The sequence below is a fragment of the Mizuhopecten yessoensis genome, unplaced genomic scaffold (assembly GCF_002113885.1).
Source record: "Mizuhopecten yessoensis strain PY_sf001 unplaced genomic scaffold, ASM211388v2 scaffold2303, whole genome shotgun sequence".
Classification (NCBI taxonomy): Eukaryota; Metazoa; Mollusca; class Bivalvia; order Pectinida; family Pectinidae; genus Mizuhopecten; species Mizuhopecten yessoensis.
In genome coordinates, this window is record NW_018404479.1 from 604,544 (window position 1) to 623,754 (window position 19,211).

The 19,211-nt window shown below is 35.1% G+C and overlaps 1 protein-coding gene across 2 annotated transcripts in view; it reads left to right on the forward strand.

Moving 5' to 3' along the window:
* Positions 1 to 15,008, forward strand: part of LOC110445429 — a 176,327-nt gene extending 161,319 nt beyond the window's left edge. For both annotated transcript variants that reach the window (XM_021490054.1, XM_021490055.1), the window contains 2 exons: positions 9,545 to 9,559; positions 13,330 to 15,008. In XM_021490054.1, the coding sequence (XP_021345729.1) occupies positions 9,545 to 9,559; positions 13,330 to 13,424 (110 nt within the window). In that variant the 3' untranslated portion in view covers positions 13,425 to 15,008. The remainder of the gene's footprint in view (positions 1 to 9,544; positions 9,560 to 13,329) is intronic.
* The last annotated feature ends 4,203 nt before the right edge of the window (positions 15,009 to 19,211 follow it).

Genomic DNA, 19,211 nt, shown 5'->3' on the forward strand with positions numbered 1-19,211 from the left:
ACAAAATGCAATGGGATGCAGCAGGTCTATTCTTTCCCAAAACATGCAAAGAGACCAATCATTTTAAAAGCCAACCGCAGGGGATGATTTCCGGAATGACATGCACAGCCTATTACAACTTCAGATCTCTAGATGTTGCTTGTATAGTAATGTACTAGTGGGAATTGCTCATTTGAGTAATCCTCCCGTTTTCATATGAATATGATAAAACTAGGTGTCGTAGAACGAACACTTTGTCTATCACATATTCGTCAGTAACGCGATCGTTAGAGAGATGCTATTGTAACCTCCCAAAGCAATTGTATAAATATCCTTGCATCGCTATCAGTATTGGCAGGACACCCACAAATGTCCAGAGAGGAACTGTCATCATCACATTAATGCAATCAGGTTATGGAGGGGCAATACACATCAGACTGTCGGCAGACACCAACGTTAAAGTTAAACACGGTCTGTGCAGCGGATGACTGTCAACAGATTCAATATTAACTAAATGCATCACAGACTGACAACAATAACACGTAATGCATGAACGTGGTCAATACGGAACTATCAACACCATAAAAGGAAATATTTGACAAGCTGTCAACACTTAACAAAAAGAAATCCTTGGGCAGCCATTCTCGTGCAATTCACAGTATAGTTTTCAGTTTTACTGTTGCCCTGTTTGTTAAGAGATTTTTAAGTTGAATGTTTACGATATTATTCGACTAGTCGTATTCTTATATAGATTATTAGATGGACAACCATCCCTTTGTTTCTACATGTACCACTATGTCTACAGGACCTGTGTTTGTATATCTCGAACCTCAGTGAGACTACTCCGTGAGACCTCAGTCCATATTTTCGGCATTCTTTGACACTATTCTGGCTACATTCTTAATATTTCTAACTCTCTTATTTCGACGGACTGACAATCCACGTGTTACTAACTCGTTGACACCAGAATGACTACAGTGCCGACGTTTGTATATCTCGGTCCTTAGACTTGCTAATGTCACAATCACTGTGACAGTCACTAAACGAAGTGGAGTCCTTGTGTTTTTAACTCTGCCTATACGGATATTACGAATTACTGTCAATATTGAAATAGCAAATATTTCAATTGCAGATTAAAGCATATGCGAATACAAATGAATGATTAGTCGGCTAAATCAAGTACAAAGAAAAGCGATATATATTGTCAGCAGTAAAATGCACATTGTATGTAGTACATGTACAGTGAAACCTAAGTAAATGGACAGTTGATACTGGTTTCAAATTTCGGCTAAGTCAGCTACACTGTGTATCTAGTCTTGCAATGTATAAGTTTGTATTTGATTTTGTTTTAACTTGATTCCCTGAGCACTAGTATGATATATCCATTTTGAGTTGTATTAATCAAATGTTGAATCACACATAATCAATACTGCAGTGAAAATTTCGATGAAAAATTGCTTAAATCAATTTCTTCTCCATTTTCTTGAAAAACGTCTATTCTTTGGCAAGAGATTAACAAAGAAATCGTGATAGAATGTTTTCTTTCACTGATGTTATTTAGCGTAAAACCGCAATTTTAGTATATTAACGTCTTCTCAACTGTATTTCCACACATTCTGTTGATATAAAGGCCAGATGAACACTACTGTAATGTTATGATCTAGATATTTCATATCAATATACAAGCGCATACCAAACAATAGGCTAGGTTCTCGTTAAAATCACATTGCTTCACAATTGAAGCTTGAAGTTGATATTTAAGTTACATGCATCAATGAAACTGTACTCAAGCAAACACAAACATGATACATGTAACTCACACATTGTTTTATAATTAATTCATACGGTATTGTGTTTTGTAAAAGTATCTGAAGCACAAATGGTAAACAATTATGCTACAGTGGTTTTATTTGTGTGCTTTTGATATAAATACGGTGTTACACTTGTATTAAAAAGTACGGTGTAGTGTACGTGGTATCAGTCAATGTGTCATGGCTAACTGACGGATTCCCAATCGGTCGAGGATTGCCTTTTTACAAATTGTATGCTAAAGTAATTATATTTTTCAATTATTCGTAACTGTCGGCAAACTTATAGAAACAATAACTTATTCGTTAAAAAGAGAAAAAATATTAATTACCTGGAACGGGAGCAATTATCAATGCAACTTTTATATTCTACTTCGTTGGAGAAATAATTAAGATACCCTACATTGTAAACACAGAAGAGAATATGTCTACAATTCAATTCAGCGTCACGTGCTGCTAGGCTTTATGCTCGGTAATTACTTGGTTTCTCTTAATGGCGAAGGTCAATTCGTACACAATTTAGTTTTAATGTTTTTTGGTTTCATAGAAAACACATTAAATATGTGTCATTAATTTATATGTGTGAATTAGCACACTATTTTACGAGATGGTGTTCATTTCATTGGTATGCTGTAGCCTAGGGGCAAGGAAGCTGAACTAATAGGGGGGTGTTAATTTCCGTATTTGAGAGTGCGAAGTGTTCACATATTGGTGCTTTGGGTGTCTTACTGTGCTAATAAGCATTTCGCACAATGTATTTATGACTAGTTTGAGTCCTACTTAAACAAAAGACAGCTATTAAAGAGGCTAGAAATGAAATATTGTATCGATTTCGCAAGGAAACTGTGTTCATTATTATAGATGAAAACTATTCGTATCCACTGTCCAGTAATTTTGTTTAACGTAATTGTTATTCAAAATAATGCAGTATTAAGACACTTTTTTCTATCCACAACTTCACGCAAAATGCACCGATAGCTAATTCACATACAAGAAAGGCTGTATTACGAAATATTTGATATTAAACTATGATCGACGCCATCGGTCACATTTGTCGACTCTATATGCTAACGGATAATACTGTATCCGTACGGGTCAAAATGTAAAAAAAATACATTATACAAAAACCAAACTAACGAATCCATAGGCAGTTATGGTACCATTCTGGCTCTTTGGTGAAGACTAAGGTCCAATGGTCAAGTTATATGATAATGGTGGTCAATGGTAACTTAACGCGGTTTATCCTAAGTTTCCAGACAGGTCTCAGCCAGGATATTTTTTTTTTATCGCATAAATAATTTAGATAGAGGTTAGACCGTCTGGGCGGAAGTGACATAGAGGTTCCGGTATTACTTCTTGACGAAAGTGATACAGGATCATCAATATTGGTTAAGTGTTGTCCCACTCCCGTTACTATAGGCATTGACAACTTTCCTGTATATGGTTGACTAGTTCAATAGACACAATACGTCATACAACTCAAGCTTACTTTGTTATACTTTGTAACTTGTAAAGACGTTGAACTGTAAGCATTGTCATCTTTTCTGTGTAATGATATGTAGTTCTAAAGGCACGATGCGTCATACGACTCGAACTTGCTGGGGTATACATTGTATACGGCCGTTTAATGTTAGCATTGTCAACTTTCCTGTGTATGGTACACTAGTTCTATAGGCATATTACGTCATACGACAGGAGCTTACTGGGATAAACAGTGTATAGGACTGATAACTGTTAGCATTGTCAACTTTTCTTTGTATCGTACACTGGTTATATAGGCATATTACGTCATACGACTGGAGATTACTGGGATATACATTGTACAGGTCTATTAACTGTTGGCATTGTCAATTTTTCTTTTGTATGATTGAATAGTTCTGTAGACAAAATAGGTCATGCGATTGTAGTTTACTGAGTTATACATCGTACAGGACTTGTTCCTGTTAGCATTGTCAACTTGCTGTGTATGGTACACTGGTTCTATAGACACACTGTTTCATACGACTGGAGCATACTGGGTTGTACATTTTAAAGGACTGGTAACTGTTAGCAATGCCAACCTTTTGGTGTATGAATGACTAGTTCTGTAGACACAATAGGTCATACGATTGTAGTTGTGGTTGTACATTGTAAAGGACTGGTAACTGTTAGCAATATCAACCATTTGGTGTATGAATGACTAGTTCTGTAGACACAATAGGTCATACGATTGTAGATTTGATTTTACATTGTATAGGGATGGTAACTGTTTGCATTGTCAACCTAAACTGTATCTATGTAGCATACGCATGCGCGTTGTATATGACTAATTGCTGTTAGAATTGTAGCATTGTGAACACTACTGTGTATGGTATATTGGTTCTTCACAAAACACACTTCATACCAGTATAATGTACAGAGTGACACCAAAACAAAATCCAGTTGATGTGCTTGTAGTTATATGTTGTTAATTATTTGTTAAATATGTATAGGATACATGAAATGAAGTAAAATACATTAAACGAAGCAAAGCAGCGTCAAAATAGTCTATAACAAATTCATAAAACATGTATGAAGTCTGGAATTCATACGTATTGCGACATTAAAACATTCTATACCATGCTCCTAACACGTGGGGACAAGATCCCGCCATAAATAATACACAAACCTACTTCTAATGAGTTGATCAGATATCAAGACAAAAAGAAAGACATCTTGAAACAAAACAAAATCCAGATTGGAAACCAGAAATAACCTGTATTTCAATGGCAGCCGTCATGATGTCTCTCACCGCATTCGGTGAAGATTTGGATCACAAATATGGCGGGACACAAAGACAACCACAGTATTTGATCATTGAAAGTACTGACATCCAATAGGCATGGTATACGGAATCCTTTCAAGTAAACACTGACTACAAAATGTATTTGCAACAGGATGTATCTTTCCAGAAAACCTTGATACACACTGTATGGTAGTACCTGTGCAACACAGTGTTACCGTACTATATGGTGCATATGTTAGTGGTAGACCATCACAGGGTTGCTGTACTATATGGTACAATGTGTACATATGTTAGTGGTAGACCATCACAGGGTTTCTGTACTATATGGTACATATGTTAGTGATAGACCATCACAGGGTTGCTGTACTATATGGTACATATGTTAGTGGTATACCATCACAGGGTTGCTGTACTTTATGGTAACTTTTCAACTGACTCGCTGTACCTGTATGTAATTGGTTGTACAGCACAGGGTTACTGTACTATATGGTACATATGTATTGGGTAGTTCAGAAAAGGATTACTGTTCTATATGGTACATATGTATGGGGAAGTACAGAAAAAGGATTACTGTACTATATGGTACATATGTATGGGTAGTACAGAAAAGGATTACTGTACTATATGGTACATATGTAAGGGGTAGTACAAAAAAGGATTACTGTACTATATGGTACATATGTATGGGGAAGTACAGAAAAGGATTACTGTACTATATTGTACATATGTATGGGGAAGTACAGAAAAGGGTTAATGCACTATATGGTACATATGTAAGGGGTAGTACAGAAAATGATTACTGTACTATATGGTACATATGTATGGGTAGTACAGAAAAGGATTACTGTACTATCTGGTACATATGTAAGGGGTAGTACAGAAAATGAATACTGTACTATATGGTACATATGTATGGGGTTGTACAGAAAAGGATTACTGTATTATATGGGACATATGTAAGGGGTAGTACAGAAAATGATTACTGTACTATATGGTACATATGTATGGGGAAGTACAGAAAAGGGTCAGTGCACTATATGGTACATATGTATGGGGTAGTACAGAAAAGGATTACTGTACTATATGGTGTATATGTAAGAGGTAGTACAGAAGAGGATTAATGCACTATATGGTACATATGTATGGGGTAGTACAGAAAAGGGTCTCTGTGTAAGTGGTAGTACAATACAGGGTAACTTTACTATATGGTACATATATGTACATATGTAAGTGGTTGTGCAGAACAGGGTTACTCTACTAAATGGTACCTATGTACGTGGTAGTACAGAACATGGTTTCTCTACAATATGGTACATATATGTACATATGTAAGTGGTTGTGTCGAACAGGGTTACTCTACTGTATGGTATCTATGTTGTGTAAGTGGTAGTACAACACATGGTCACTTTACTATATTGTACATACAGTATGTTTGTGGTAGTACAATTCGTTGTTTCCCCTTGGCGGGCAGCATGGTAGTTTTAATCATAAATTTTAGTACTGTACTACATTTAATGTACCTGGTTTGCGGAAGCAGGAGATGCTTCACCCCATGGCTAGTTATAGTACAGTTATACTGTATAGTTGTTTGAACATCGCAGTGCAGTTAAGGTTTAACCATGTTTTTTTGATAATACAGTAAAGTTAAACTATACATTTTGTGATAATACAGTACAGATAAAATATATCGTTAGGCTATCTCTGCATATGGTTTAAAATGTGTTTGATGGTATAATATTACAGAGGTCAAGCTAGCAATGCTTCTGCAATGGTTCAGTTGTTTTAAAAGCTTCCGTGACGAGTAAATGGACGGCCGATGCTTTGTAAATATAGTCGCATTAGTATGCTCTTGTATATTTGGCTGTGTATCCAATTTAATAGTTCCCGTCTGCATATGAACCTTTGGGGAAGTGTTTTTAATACGTGGAAGTGACATAGTCGATGAGATTTAACACGAACCCGATGGATTACTTACAGGGTCACCGACAGCAAGGCCTGAGGCAGCTTCTGACTGATAGAGTTGGTCTGCAACGTCGGGATATAAGACAAATGTTTAAACCCCCTGACATCATTTACTCTGCACATATTCAATATTTATAACTGTGATTCCGTGGGTAATGATTGCTCTCGACAATTATCAATTACAGGAGTAGGAAAGGTGTAAAGAATAAAGTTGGCGTACATGTTTACGTGAACCATATACTATTCCGCAGGTAACCCCTTCCTTCGCGAGATGGGAAGATACGTGCGTCTACACCACCATAAGCCGATAGTAATCTAATTAGTGTTCAGTAGCCGAAATAAAACGTCGGAATGTATGGTCAGCTTGCAGTAACAATGAAATCACCCTATTTTTTGCATAACAATTATACTTAATTGATGTACACATATTGAGTAGCAAACATTCATAATTATTTAATAACATCAATATTGTATACATATTAAATAACAGTCGAACTTTATAGTAACAAAATAGCTGAAAACATATTTAGTAAAAAACATTCATACTTATTTAGTTAAAAACAGTCGTATACATATTTCGTAACAAAACAGGTGTATACATATTAAGTAACAAACAATCATACTTATTAAGTTATAAAACAATTGTATATGTAGTTAGTAACAGGCAGTCGTACCTTTTTAGTAGCACAGCAATTACAATAACAGAATAAGAATGATGGTCACTGCACTATTATACTTTTTGCAAAGACGACGATTTTTATTTCAAGATTCCTTTTAAGAAGTAACATACTAGTTACTCTTTCTTACGGCTTGGCATATCACTTTAGATTCACTATTAGTCTAAGTATTGGTGACTTTTCAAGTAATAAGCAATTAGTTAGGACGTGTAACGCAGGCCGTCGATAGCTTAATGACTGCATACGGTTTCATCATTGACAGGAGATATTCCGTCTTTGCATATTGGAAAGTTATCTTCTCTTGTGAGCTGGTATTGATTGTTACGTCATTGGTTTGTGATAGTAACGACATCAAGTTTTGAGAAAACGACGCAATTTTCTCACACAAACCAATGACGTAACAATCAATACCTGTTCACAAGAGAAGATAGCTCTGCAATACGCAAAGACGGAATACTGCTGGGTGGAACTTGTCATTTGGTGTCTCCTTAGTTTTTTAGTGTTAGATGGTATCTACTGCGACATCCATGTGCATTACCACTGCGGTATTTGATCACATATAACATGTTTTACGTGTGCTATTCTTTACACTTAATTGGTATGATAGGCATCATTTTAACGTTATGTTTATTACTCGTTAGAATATTTATTAAGTGGCAATATTGTTTTTTTCTGTGTAACATTGTCAATTAAAATCGAAGATTATTATCCCACACATCTTGTTCATAATATTTGACGTGAATTACTGGTAATTGGTGATGCTGTTAATGGTTTCTTGTTCCGAACTTTGTTTAACATACATGATGTGCTTTGAATTAATCGAGTAAGCGACTAATAATAGCGTTTATTGAAGTGTTTTATCACGAAATCGTGACTCTATAACATTATTTGATCTTGTCTGAAATACAGCGCCGTAATTCAATTTCATAGAACCACTAACTAAATAGAATGCATATACAAGCAACACGTTTTCACTTTTCAGCTGGAATGTCTGAATGGTTGGAAATCCATGTCCATATCATTGAAAGAGTTCTTAAGTTTCTGTTTAAAGTGTGTGTTTTTTTTTACAAATGCGTACAATTTGCTGGTCATAACATGTTAAGATGTCGTCTTTCGTCGTCTACACAAAAAGCCATAGACACGTCCACTTGTAATAGTAAGCAGGTAAATAATTGAGAGGCTTAAGTCACAGAAGTAAAATCAGGATTGTCCTTGAGACAGAATTCACTTATCGAATGGAAATATTGAAAAGAAAGAATTTTAAGGATTTCTGTTACTGTTCACCAGTCTCGGCACTATCCTGGTCAGACACGTGCCCTCGTCAATACGTCTCGGCCATATTAAGTTATATCTCCTTTGAGGCAACCACAGCCGGGTTGTCGCCCTTTTATTGAATCATGATCACATCTTTTGGACCAAGACTAGAACGAAGAAACATCCCTACTCCGGATAGAATGGTGTTATGTTGGGCCTTGCCAAATGTAAATTATGCCATGGTTTTATCAATTTATTTGCTAATTTTGATGCGGGAAAGCGTCATTGAACACATGGTAATCATAATATGAAGTTTGCAAGGACATTATCTCTAAATACTGTTATTATCTCTGTATTATCACCACGTCAGTATCTCTAAATAATGTTATAACCTTATATCACCGCAATAACTGTATACATGTTATTGCCAATGAAACGTGATTACGTCTCTGTATTGCTTTTAACGTATGCTGATAAGGTTAGATGTCTCTAAAGCTTTATACTTTCTGTATAACAGTACGCGGACTACTTCGGCTATTGCAATATACATGCACAAATCTATGACAGCTTCAGGATATGCCGGTTTGTCTATGCATACCAAAGAATGATATACGGATAAGTTTTATGGAGAACAATTAAGCAAATATCAAGTAGAAATGACAGCAAGATAAATTAAACTTTGTTTTTTTCAAGTATGTTTCATTATACTATGGGGGGAAAAGGCGAGTTTTTCCGTAATGTTTGCAGGATTAACCGGGCACAGGTAATTTCGTGGCGTCAAATCCAAAAACAAAAATCATATATACGAATGGTTTCTGTTTGACGTATGTTACATGTAACCCTAGAAAACACGACTCATTTTCCCGCAAGCGATTCTGTTCCACCATAGGTTAAACAGTTTCTTTAAAAGACAACAAAAAAGTAAGATAAACTTATTTTCGTGCTGTCTAATAGGAAAAAATAAGAAATGTATAGCACACTCTTAACATTTGAAGGAGCATGTTTGAAAAGAACAGCAGGGTTTCATACAAACATGAATGACAATGATTGCAGTTTTATTAAAATAAAGCTTTTAACTTGTGGCGTGATTTTACTTCCAGATAATGAACGTTCGCGTAAGTAGAATATTTGTCTCTAATGAATATTTATTTTTCATTTACCATTTTTTTTTCTTTTTCTTTTAGCTTCCTCCACTCTGTACTCTTTAATTTGTAGCGGTACTTTCAACGCCTGTAGCTGAACATTCCGCTTCAATATACTGTCTTACACGAGGTGTATTATTGTCACTCAGATTGACCAGAAATAGTTTATTAAGTGATGCTAAATGTACAAAAGTCACCGATCACATACAATGTATATCATAGAAACTGCAATAATGTACGTCATAAGCATTTCCAGTATTAATGGGTGTGTCAATGTTGTTTGTCTTGTAAATAATGTGTATGTATTTGTCTCTGTGTAATCATGTAAACATACCCTCTTAGGTTTATTATCATCAACCTTTTTAATGTGTCTCTTCTGCGCAATCTATTTTTTGTACATGTCTCCATTCTATTCAGATATCTTACGAAGAAATGTTCAGAGACAGAAAAATCGGCATTTTTTTAACCTTTTTTTTTGCACTTATATTTCATCAGAAACATCACATGCATTTGATACGCTATCCAGTGACATTTATTCTCCACACGTGACGATATTCCTGTTGACTATCATACGGATAGCGTGAACAGTTCTTTATCAATTGAAACCTACATTTTCCGCGTTCTATTAGGTGACATTAAATTTCATTTAGACTCATACACATGGACTGATATCCTTTTGAGGTCGATGATAACTGTTAATGATCTGTATAAGTCGTCTCACATTTAAATAACACGTTGAAGAGGGCGCTTTCATGTTAATATCTGGTTTGAGATTGGACAGATGCCCTACTTAATTGCACCCATTAGAATTCCCCCAGCCTAACGCAGTGTAAGACACAATCTTTCAACCAAACAATAACTTACTTTACCAGACGTTATTCTGTAGTACAATGGAGTAGATACCATCACGTGATCAATGTCACTTTAAATAAGACCTCGTTATTTCACCGATCAGTCCTAGAAGGACGAAAAAGCTGTTCGATGCAGTGTAATTCACTTTCGGAATACTGTATATTTGGCTAGTTTGGTATGGGTGCAATTATCGGTGTGCTTCGTTCATCTTTCAAGATACAAGGTGGTAGACTCTCTCTGCGGGTTGATGTCTTTGTCCCCCAAGTTAACCTGAACCTTGCAAGCTTTAGGTTGCTTATTCTAGTAGCCACACGGTTATTCATTTACACACTTTACTCATTATCTAATTAGTCCTCTAAATATTGAAATTCATGACATTAAGTAGTTTTACACACGTAACTCCCTTTCTGTTTCAATATTTGTTTAGACCACTTTGGACGTCCAACTTTGTAGCCCGTAGCATCGCAAATAAGTCCTAGAAAGGACAAAGCAGCTGTGTGAAGCAGTGTGATTCATTGTTGACATACTGTATTATTATGAAAATTGAAAGGTACAATTACAAATGAATCTATGTGTGTTTGTTACGTTCAACTTTAATAATGCAGAGGTTATAAAGGATTTTAGCAGTCTAAACGAAGAAAGGGGGATTTTAATATATGTCAGCGGTAGGTGAGGTGATATATGAAACAATGGGCGTTATGTCACGATTTTACTGCGTATGCATATGTGTGGTGTTACATCGAGGATTTACTGTTTATATATAGATAACAATATTAAAAGAAAGAAATACTAGAATTACATATCTCTGAAATGCTTAATTCCATATCACATTGTGAAGCCAGTTACTGATATCAAATCAGCATTTACATGTAAACTATGTCTTGTACATGTAACACTGGTACTTGAACGCGCATAGACAGAGATAATAAGTTTCTGGTTCTTTACATCTTTAAACATATTTTATACTTAATATAACAAGTTACCAAATAACTTTCTAAAGGATGCAATAACATTACGTGATTTGAGTATAAATATAGTATGAATGTCACTTGACATCTTGGTCTACTATCGCGAGTTAACAATATATGTTGTTGATTTGTCTTTTAAAGAGGTCCATTTTATTACAAGCTCAATGGCAATGAGTAACAACATTTATCTTTATTGTATATACTAATGCTATTTTTTTTTACAGTTTAGTGTGAGCAAATCAGTTCACGATGAAACGGCATTACTCAACTTCACCTTGGACTAATGTTTTCGTATAAAGCATTAAGACCCTTAAGGATAGCAATTAGCGACAATAACAGGTTTAAACTATGTTTATGAGTTTGTCGAATATACATGTATATATTTCATAAACTGTCGTTTAAATTCGCAGTTGTTTGCAATCGTACTTGACATCTGTTTTCGTGCGTTGTACAACTTAATCAATACAAAAGAGGCCATTTCGATAAATTAAGGGTCGAACAGACGAAAAAATAAAGGAACATGTTTGAATTGAAAAGCAAATGTTGTTATGCTATATTTTTCAACAGTCAGCAGCTTTCATGTAGTAGAATTTTAGTGATACATGTATTAACAATTTCTAAAAGAGATTTTTGAAATTTGTTATATTAAGGTAAATACATCTCGTGTTCGCTGAATGTCAGTGGAGTCTAATAGCAAGTATTTTATTGTAAATGGTTCGTGACATTTCTGTGTACTGTGTAGGTAATGTCAAAGTACAAGTGACGATCCTTTAATGAAGAAAGGTTAACACTTTCTCGGTCCAGGCGAGACGGGATCTCCGTGTCAGTTGCATGTCGGATCAGATTAGCCTTATGATGAACGGCTCGACTCAGGTCACCCTACCAGACTCTCTTTGATGTCCTAGATTATACACCAGATAACTAAAAACGACGCGAAATCAGCTTTACGGAGAACATTGCCTGTATTGAAATGGGTGGAGAACAAACAGTCAAAGGAAATAGTGGAGATTGTATCAAAGTAGACATGCTTTCATCATTGATATTGGAGCTAACAAAACCCCAAAAGATATTTAGTCAATGAAACGTTTCTCTGTATGCGTATCAAAGTATTGCAGAAGGATCAAGACGCCCCATAAACGCAGACAGTGTGTCAACAGAACCCTTCACTGATCTGTGAATATATAATGAATATATTAGTTAAAACATATCCTATTTATGATAGATGTGAAGTAAAATTTAAGATATATTTTTAGATCACAAACTCCATTCTGCCCTACATACATGTTTTATGATCAGAATAGACTGGTTTAAAGTAGAGGTGACACATATATGGTAGACACAAACTCTCGTATATTTACGAGGTTTTGTTTTCCTTTATAATTTGTTTGATGATTAGGCAGAAGCATTCTGCCTTTTAAATGCTTGGACGACAAACTCATTTCTTAATTAATCTAGTTAACAAACTCGTTATAGGAGGAAGTCAAATATAAAAAAGTATGAATCAAACGATGTATATGCAATATCCTTGCTCATCATTAAACGTACACCGGGAACGTTAATCATTTGGCAACTACTTATTTAACAATTATACACTAAGTAATGTTGTATACAATCATGGACCTTTGATGGAGTCAGTTTGCAGTTTTATTACCCACGGAAAATATATGTTCATAAGACTTTTATACATCTTCTTTAATTTGACAGTGATTAGTGTTGATTAATTGAAATAACCATTGTATATTTTATCTAATTATCCATTAATGTCTTTTAAAAAGCACTTTATAGTCTTTCTGCATATCATTATTATCATCTGGATATACAATCAACATTGATGTGTAGACTGCTATACGTAAATAACATTTACAATAAACAGGGACTTTTAATTTTCTGAAATAAATCTTGTTTTCGTTTTCTCTGTTCCAGGAACCTCTATTCCAGATGAGCGAGAAAGCCAAGCAGCACACCTTACTTCGAACTCTGTGTTACTCTTTCTATCATTATTACTGGCGATAAGATGACATAACCATCAAGTCTAATCACCTACTGAAATGTGCCTTTACTCTGGATATACACCTCTTGTAAATTCGTCCAAACATGCCACAGCGTTCACCGCTCCGGAACTAGGGTTTATTTTTCGCCCAAGTATGGGTAAAGTGGGACGGGACTAATGGTGAAATGTGGTCGCGTTAATATCATACACGGACCCAAATCATGGACGTGCGTGCTGACCACACTCGTTGACAGAGGACTGTGACTTATACCCATTCTGTCCTGGGTACAGTTTTCTCCGAAAGGTACTGATGTTACAAGTTGACATTATCAAAATGTGTTGGCTTATTAAGGCTACTAGTGTGAAAGTATGCAACATGACGGTATATAGTTCACCGACATGTCTACTGGTAGTGCCAGTCTATACCGTCTAAGCGGCGAATGTGGAATTCTGTTCACCTCTTAATGACGTTGGAAAAACGACATATTAATTAGATTATTGAGAGAACTGAAGATGTTTTACATGCATGACCCAAACCAGCGACTTAACGTGTGGCACGTCGTGCACTATGCACCATGCAACACGTAGTCATTGACTGTAAGCCAATAGCAAGCAAACCAACACATGACGGATTCCATAAGCCTCTATCCATATAAGGTGTCGCTCGTTTTATAAGACAGTCCGGAGAGTATGAAACGCAAATATAAAGAAACAAATTAGTCAATGTTGTGACACAAACGTGAACTCCCCTATTTATTTCTCAAAAACCAAATAATATGAATGAACACAAAATGTATTTCATATCATCCTTTTGTACCATCTATTCTCAGGTTGGCTCTGACTCGTCTCATTAGGGACCTTATATTTTGCAGCACTGCAAAGATCGTTGTAATAATGTGATTATTTAATAAATATCATACCAGACTTGTGTAAAGTTATACTGGAAAGTAAACGGGAAAAATAATATCAGCTTATAATATTTACAACAGTTTTGCAAAAAGTTATTTGCATAATAGGAATATCATACTGATATGTTTTCCATATATTTGTTTTTCCAAGTTAATGTGCAATATTTTAGTATTATTATCATAAAGGTTTATGTTTACTCTACCTATGCCGGGTATCTGCAGTTATAATATACTAATTATATGGTATCGCATTTTGTTGAAGAATATGTATTCATTATAATAAGTAACAATGCTGTATCATTTCATACATGGTCATTCATTATTATGTGAGCAACATTACTTTGGCTAGGTGAAACATTGACAAAAGCATGATATTCATATTTTCCTTCATTTACGTTATTGTAATCGAGGGTGTCAGTGAAAAACTATGATGACAGTGTTATGTGTAAACCTGAATGCCCAAAAATGAAGAAAAACAAATTCAGGTCCCTCCGCTTTAATAAGTCAATAGCCAATGATACAAAAGACAAACGATTCTCAATCAATCCTTCTGTATAGTCTAATAGCCATGTTGTACGCCAGGGTGCCGCGGTGATAAAGTGCTTAAGGCGTTCGACATTCTGCTACCTCTAGCCTTCCACCACTGTGTCGCGGGTTCGAGACCTAAGGCCGGTAGTCAACAGGTACTGGCCGTAGGTCGTTGGTTTTTCTCCGGGAACTCCAGCTTTCCTCCACCACCAAAATCTTGCTCGTCCGTTAATGACCATAGCTGTTAATTAGACGCAAAACATAAACAAACCAAACAAATAAACAAACCAAATACTAATAACCTTTGAACAAACTGACCATGAACAATGTGCTGGTGATGGATGGGGTTCCTTACATTGATTAAACGCCTTCCATTATGATAAAGCTGTTCTTGTGTTTACGCGAATTGAATATCTAGACAGCTGCAATTATGAACCTCCATAAAGACTGAGTCTGTAATTAATTTAATGTCTATCATGAAAAGAATATACCACTGCTTGGATAATCAACACTTTTTTTTGTACACATAGATCTTTATGTACTAAATGTATGATAAATATTCACGTTCTAATCATTATATTTCAATTAACGGGTTCGAATATTTTAATGTTGTTTTCCTTTACCAGCAAAATAACGATATTGAAACAGGATCAACCTTGAGCTTCATTGTATTTGTATTGAAAGATACATGTTTCTGTAGTAGAACAAGAAGGTAAGCTATATGTTCGTTAGATAATTACGATACACGTATGTGTATCTCAATGTCCTATTTACCGCCAGTTTTGTATCTCAACGTGTATATGTACAATGCATATACATGTATTGACTTGTAAGCATTCTGTTCAAGCATTACGTTTATTCTTTACTAGAAACCGGTGACGTCATCCATGCTTTCTCTCCTGTTAAACATTCAAAATATATGACCGCAAATCAGTTGATATTATGTTTTAGATTGATTTTAAATTTGGATGATTATCCTCAAATCTATGTACTTGAACAATATAAAGGCGATAACCGTCAGTTTCATCGAAATTGATGAATATGGTTATTTTGTGGTTCGTCGCAATACCAAAATTATGTGCCGTCAATAGAGTACTTAATAGAAAAAGGAGTACAGAAGAACATATTTAAAACAGTAGTTAGTTGATGCAGAATGCCAAAACGAGAGAATTTTTTCCCCATACCATATAGAATTTTTCGTATATTTAGGACTCATCAGTGGTGTTTAAGATTCAATGTATTACCTTTTACATTTTGTATGACGAACTACTCTCAAAAATATACAGAAATTCAGCGAAAGAGGATATGCCCTTTTCAAACCTTTCTGGCGTTTGGAAATGACAATATTTGGCTACACCGGACGACTAAGTGTGTCGATTGTTGGACAGTTTAGAAGCCGTAACATAGTATTCGTAAGTTGATCTGTAAATAATTGCATAAATAATCGCAAGAAATACGAACAATTAATTTGAACGTTCTTAACAATGCTATCGATTCCTTCAGGGCACGTTAAATGCTTCAGTATTATTAGTTCGTCGTGTTGTGTTTTACACAGGTACGATGTCATTACACGTGAAATAGTTCTGTACCATTTTAAAGTATTCACCTATGCATACATCGTCATGACTGCTGTTACAGTTACTTAACTGCATTTTAGTTGAGGATTTTATTTCACAAAGTTATTAATAGGAATATTTATATTGTACTTTCGCATAAGTAATAATGACTTTTTTTAGTTTTAACCGTTCACAAATCCAATATTAGCTTGTTATGCATGTAAAGCTTAACGCAAGCTATCTCACAAAAAAATATTACAACAATTGTTTATACTACAGCATTTTTGCAGAAAACTTTTTTTAAGTTTATTTGTTCACACAGATATTGTGCAGCTACGAACAGGTTAAACAGACATATTGTTGGACTGCAATATATGTTATATGTTATTTCACTAATATTCATACACATAAACCATGCCCGGCAGGCCGTGTTCCGTCGTGATAAAACAAAGCTTCGATATCACAAAAAAAATAAGTTGCATTTATTGCTTTAAGTACAGGCTGAATTGAAGACATGATTCTGGTCTGAAAAACTTTCGAACGCTTGTTTACATAAAACTGTCATTATCGTAAATCAATGTCGCATTTGTACCGTTTGATACAGTTTGATTATGTAGTGTTTTAATATAAGTTATATATATATATATCTGCATATGTTATATTGATATACATGCCGTGAAAATGTACGTGTAAATGTATGTGAATGCGCGTGCGTGTTTATAAACGTACAATACTCCACCCTACATTCGTGTATTCTGTTTGTATATAGGTCCCCAAATGTGTATGATTGAACAGTTATATTCATGTCAGTCTGATGGTTAAGTTGGACAATGGAGAAACTGTGGACAGACTGACAAACTCTTTTTTACTGTGATAATTGGTGTGTGAGTATTTGTTGAAATGATAAAAAATAAATTAACAAACCTCATTCTTATACTGCATTGTCTCGTCCTTGTTTTTGATACTGAAACAACAATTGTGTTGACGTTGCTGATAAATTGTATATATATGTTCAATTCTTGACCAGGACAAGATATCACCAAGAACACATCAACATAAATGTTTTTTGTCAAACCATGCAAATATATATCGTACATGCACATTCTTAAGATATAAATCCCCTATACCTCGAAACAACAAGATACCTTTTCCTCATAAATGTATTTACATTGTTTACTTATATAAACAGGCTTCCTTACCATCAGTCGCTGGGGAATCTCTTGATAACTTGCTGCCGTCAGAATGAAAACATTTTGGAATTAGACTTGAAAATCGTGCTTCCGTGCTTGTCTGTGTTTACTTTGAACTACACGAGTTATTTCGAGGAAAGATTTGTATTTTATCTTTTATTATTAGGCACACAAAAATGGATTCAAAAATAAAGAAAAGAGAGGGATTTTACTTTATTTTTTTTGTAATTAGCAAAAAGGATCCTAATGGAGTATCAGAAAATCGACAAAGGTTCTCAGAAATATGTAAAAATTTAAGTGCTTAATATCGAAAGTTTTAATAAAAAATATTTCAGTGCTACCTATTCATCATACTGGTGGTTTGCATATCGTTCTTGAAATACTACATTGATTTTTGTATCCATTTGTACGGAAGATTATCAAGACAAACATATTAGAATGTGATTGCAGCTTGTGATTAGTACAGCGTCCTGACAAGCATTACTACGAATATTTGGGAACACGTGAACCTTAATTCGCCATGTAAAGCACGGCAAGTCCAAAAATACTATGTCTTGCTCTAAAACATAATTCTTACGAGATATCAATACCATATCATGATAACACATTGATTCCTGATACAATTATTCCTATTATGTGTGGACAACACCTTGTGAGTTACATGGACTTGCGTTTGGTTTTATACTTAAATAAAATACTCATTCAATGCTCACTGTTTATGCTAGTGTTTATGTTTAGTGGGACACAGAAGGTTTTTCCCCAGAACATGCTGGGGTTTCGCTGTCTACACAAATACAGACGTAAAATAACATACTATGCGAATGCACTAATTTAAGGACATACCAACATACATACAGGTCTCTTATAAAGAGCCCTGTGGTCAAACAGATAACTAAATAATTAATATGAATGTGTAATGCCATGTTTACCAAGACGGTTGATTTATGTTTATACACACACAAATCAATTTGGTCCATCCTATAATCGGAGCTGTATGACCTATATCCGGGTCCCTAGGGACCCTAGCAGACCACTCTACACACGGGCATGCTACAAAGATATTCTACAATGTTCCGACACTCAAATCACATTATAATAAGATCGTCAGTAGATAATGGCGAATGATCTGTAAAATTGTATTGTATGCATACATTATACACCGATAATGCAGGCAAAACACCTAGTATTGTATCGCGTTATCCGGAATACGTCAGTCTTATTTCATCTACGGTACCAGATCAAAGAGAACAAGTAAGTTGGAAATATAATATACAATATATATATGTAACACAGAGCCTACACACAGGGAAATAATCGGAATTAAAATTGATACGACAAGACAATAAACGGAAATTGTGACACATCAAACAAAAGGTTATGAACCCCACAAGAGTCTCTGTGAAACAAACTCTTGTATCTTAATGTAAGATAATGTTAACTGTTGACAGGGACGTATCAGTGTGATATTCTAGAACAGATCACCAACTCGTAACGTTGACATATTTTGTAATTCACTGTGTCCTTTCTGATGTACAATTTCCTGACTTATCTTAGTGTTGCAAAGATGAGACCGGATATATCCGTTGTATAAGACGCCCCGTTTGCAACTGAGAAACATATTCCGTCTGATCAT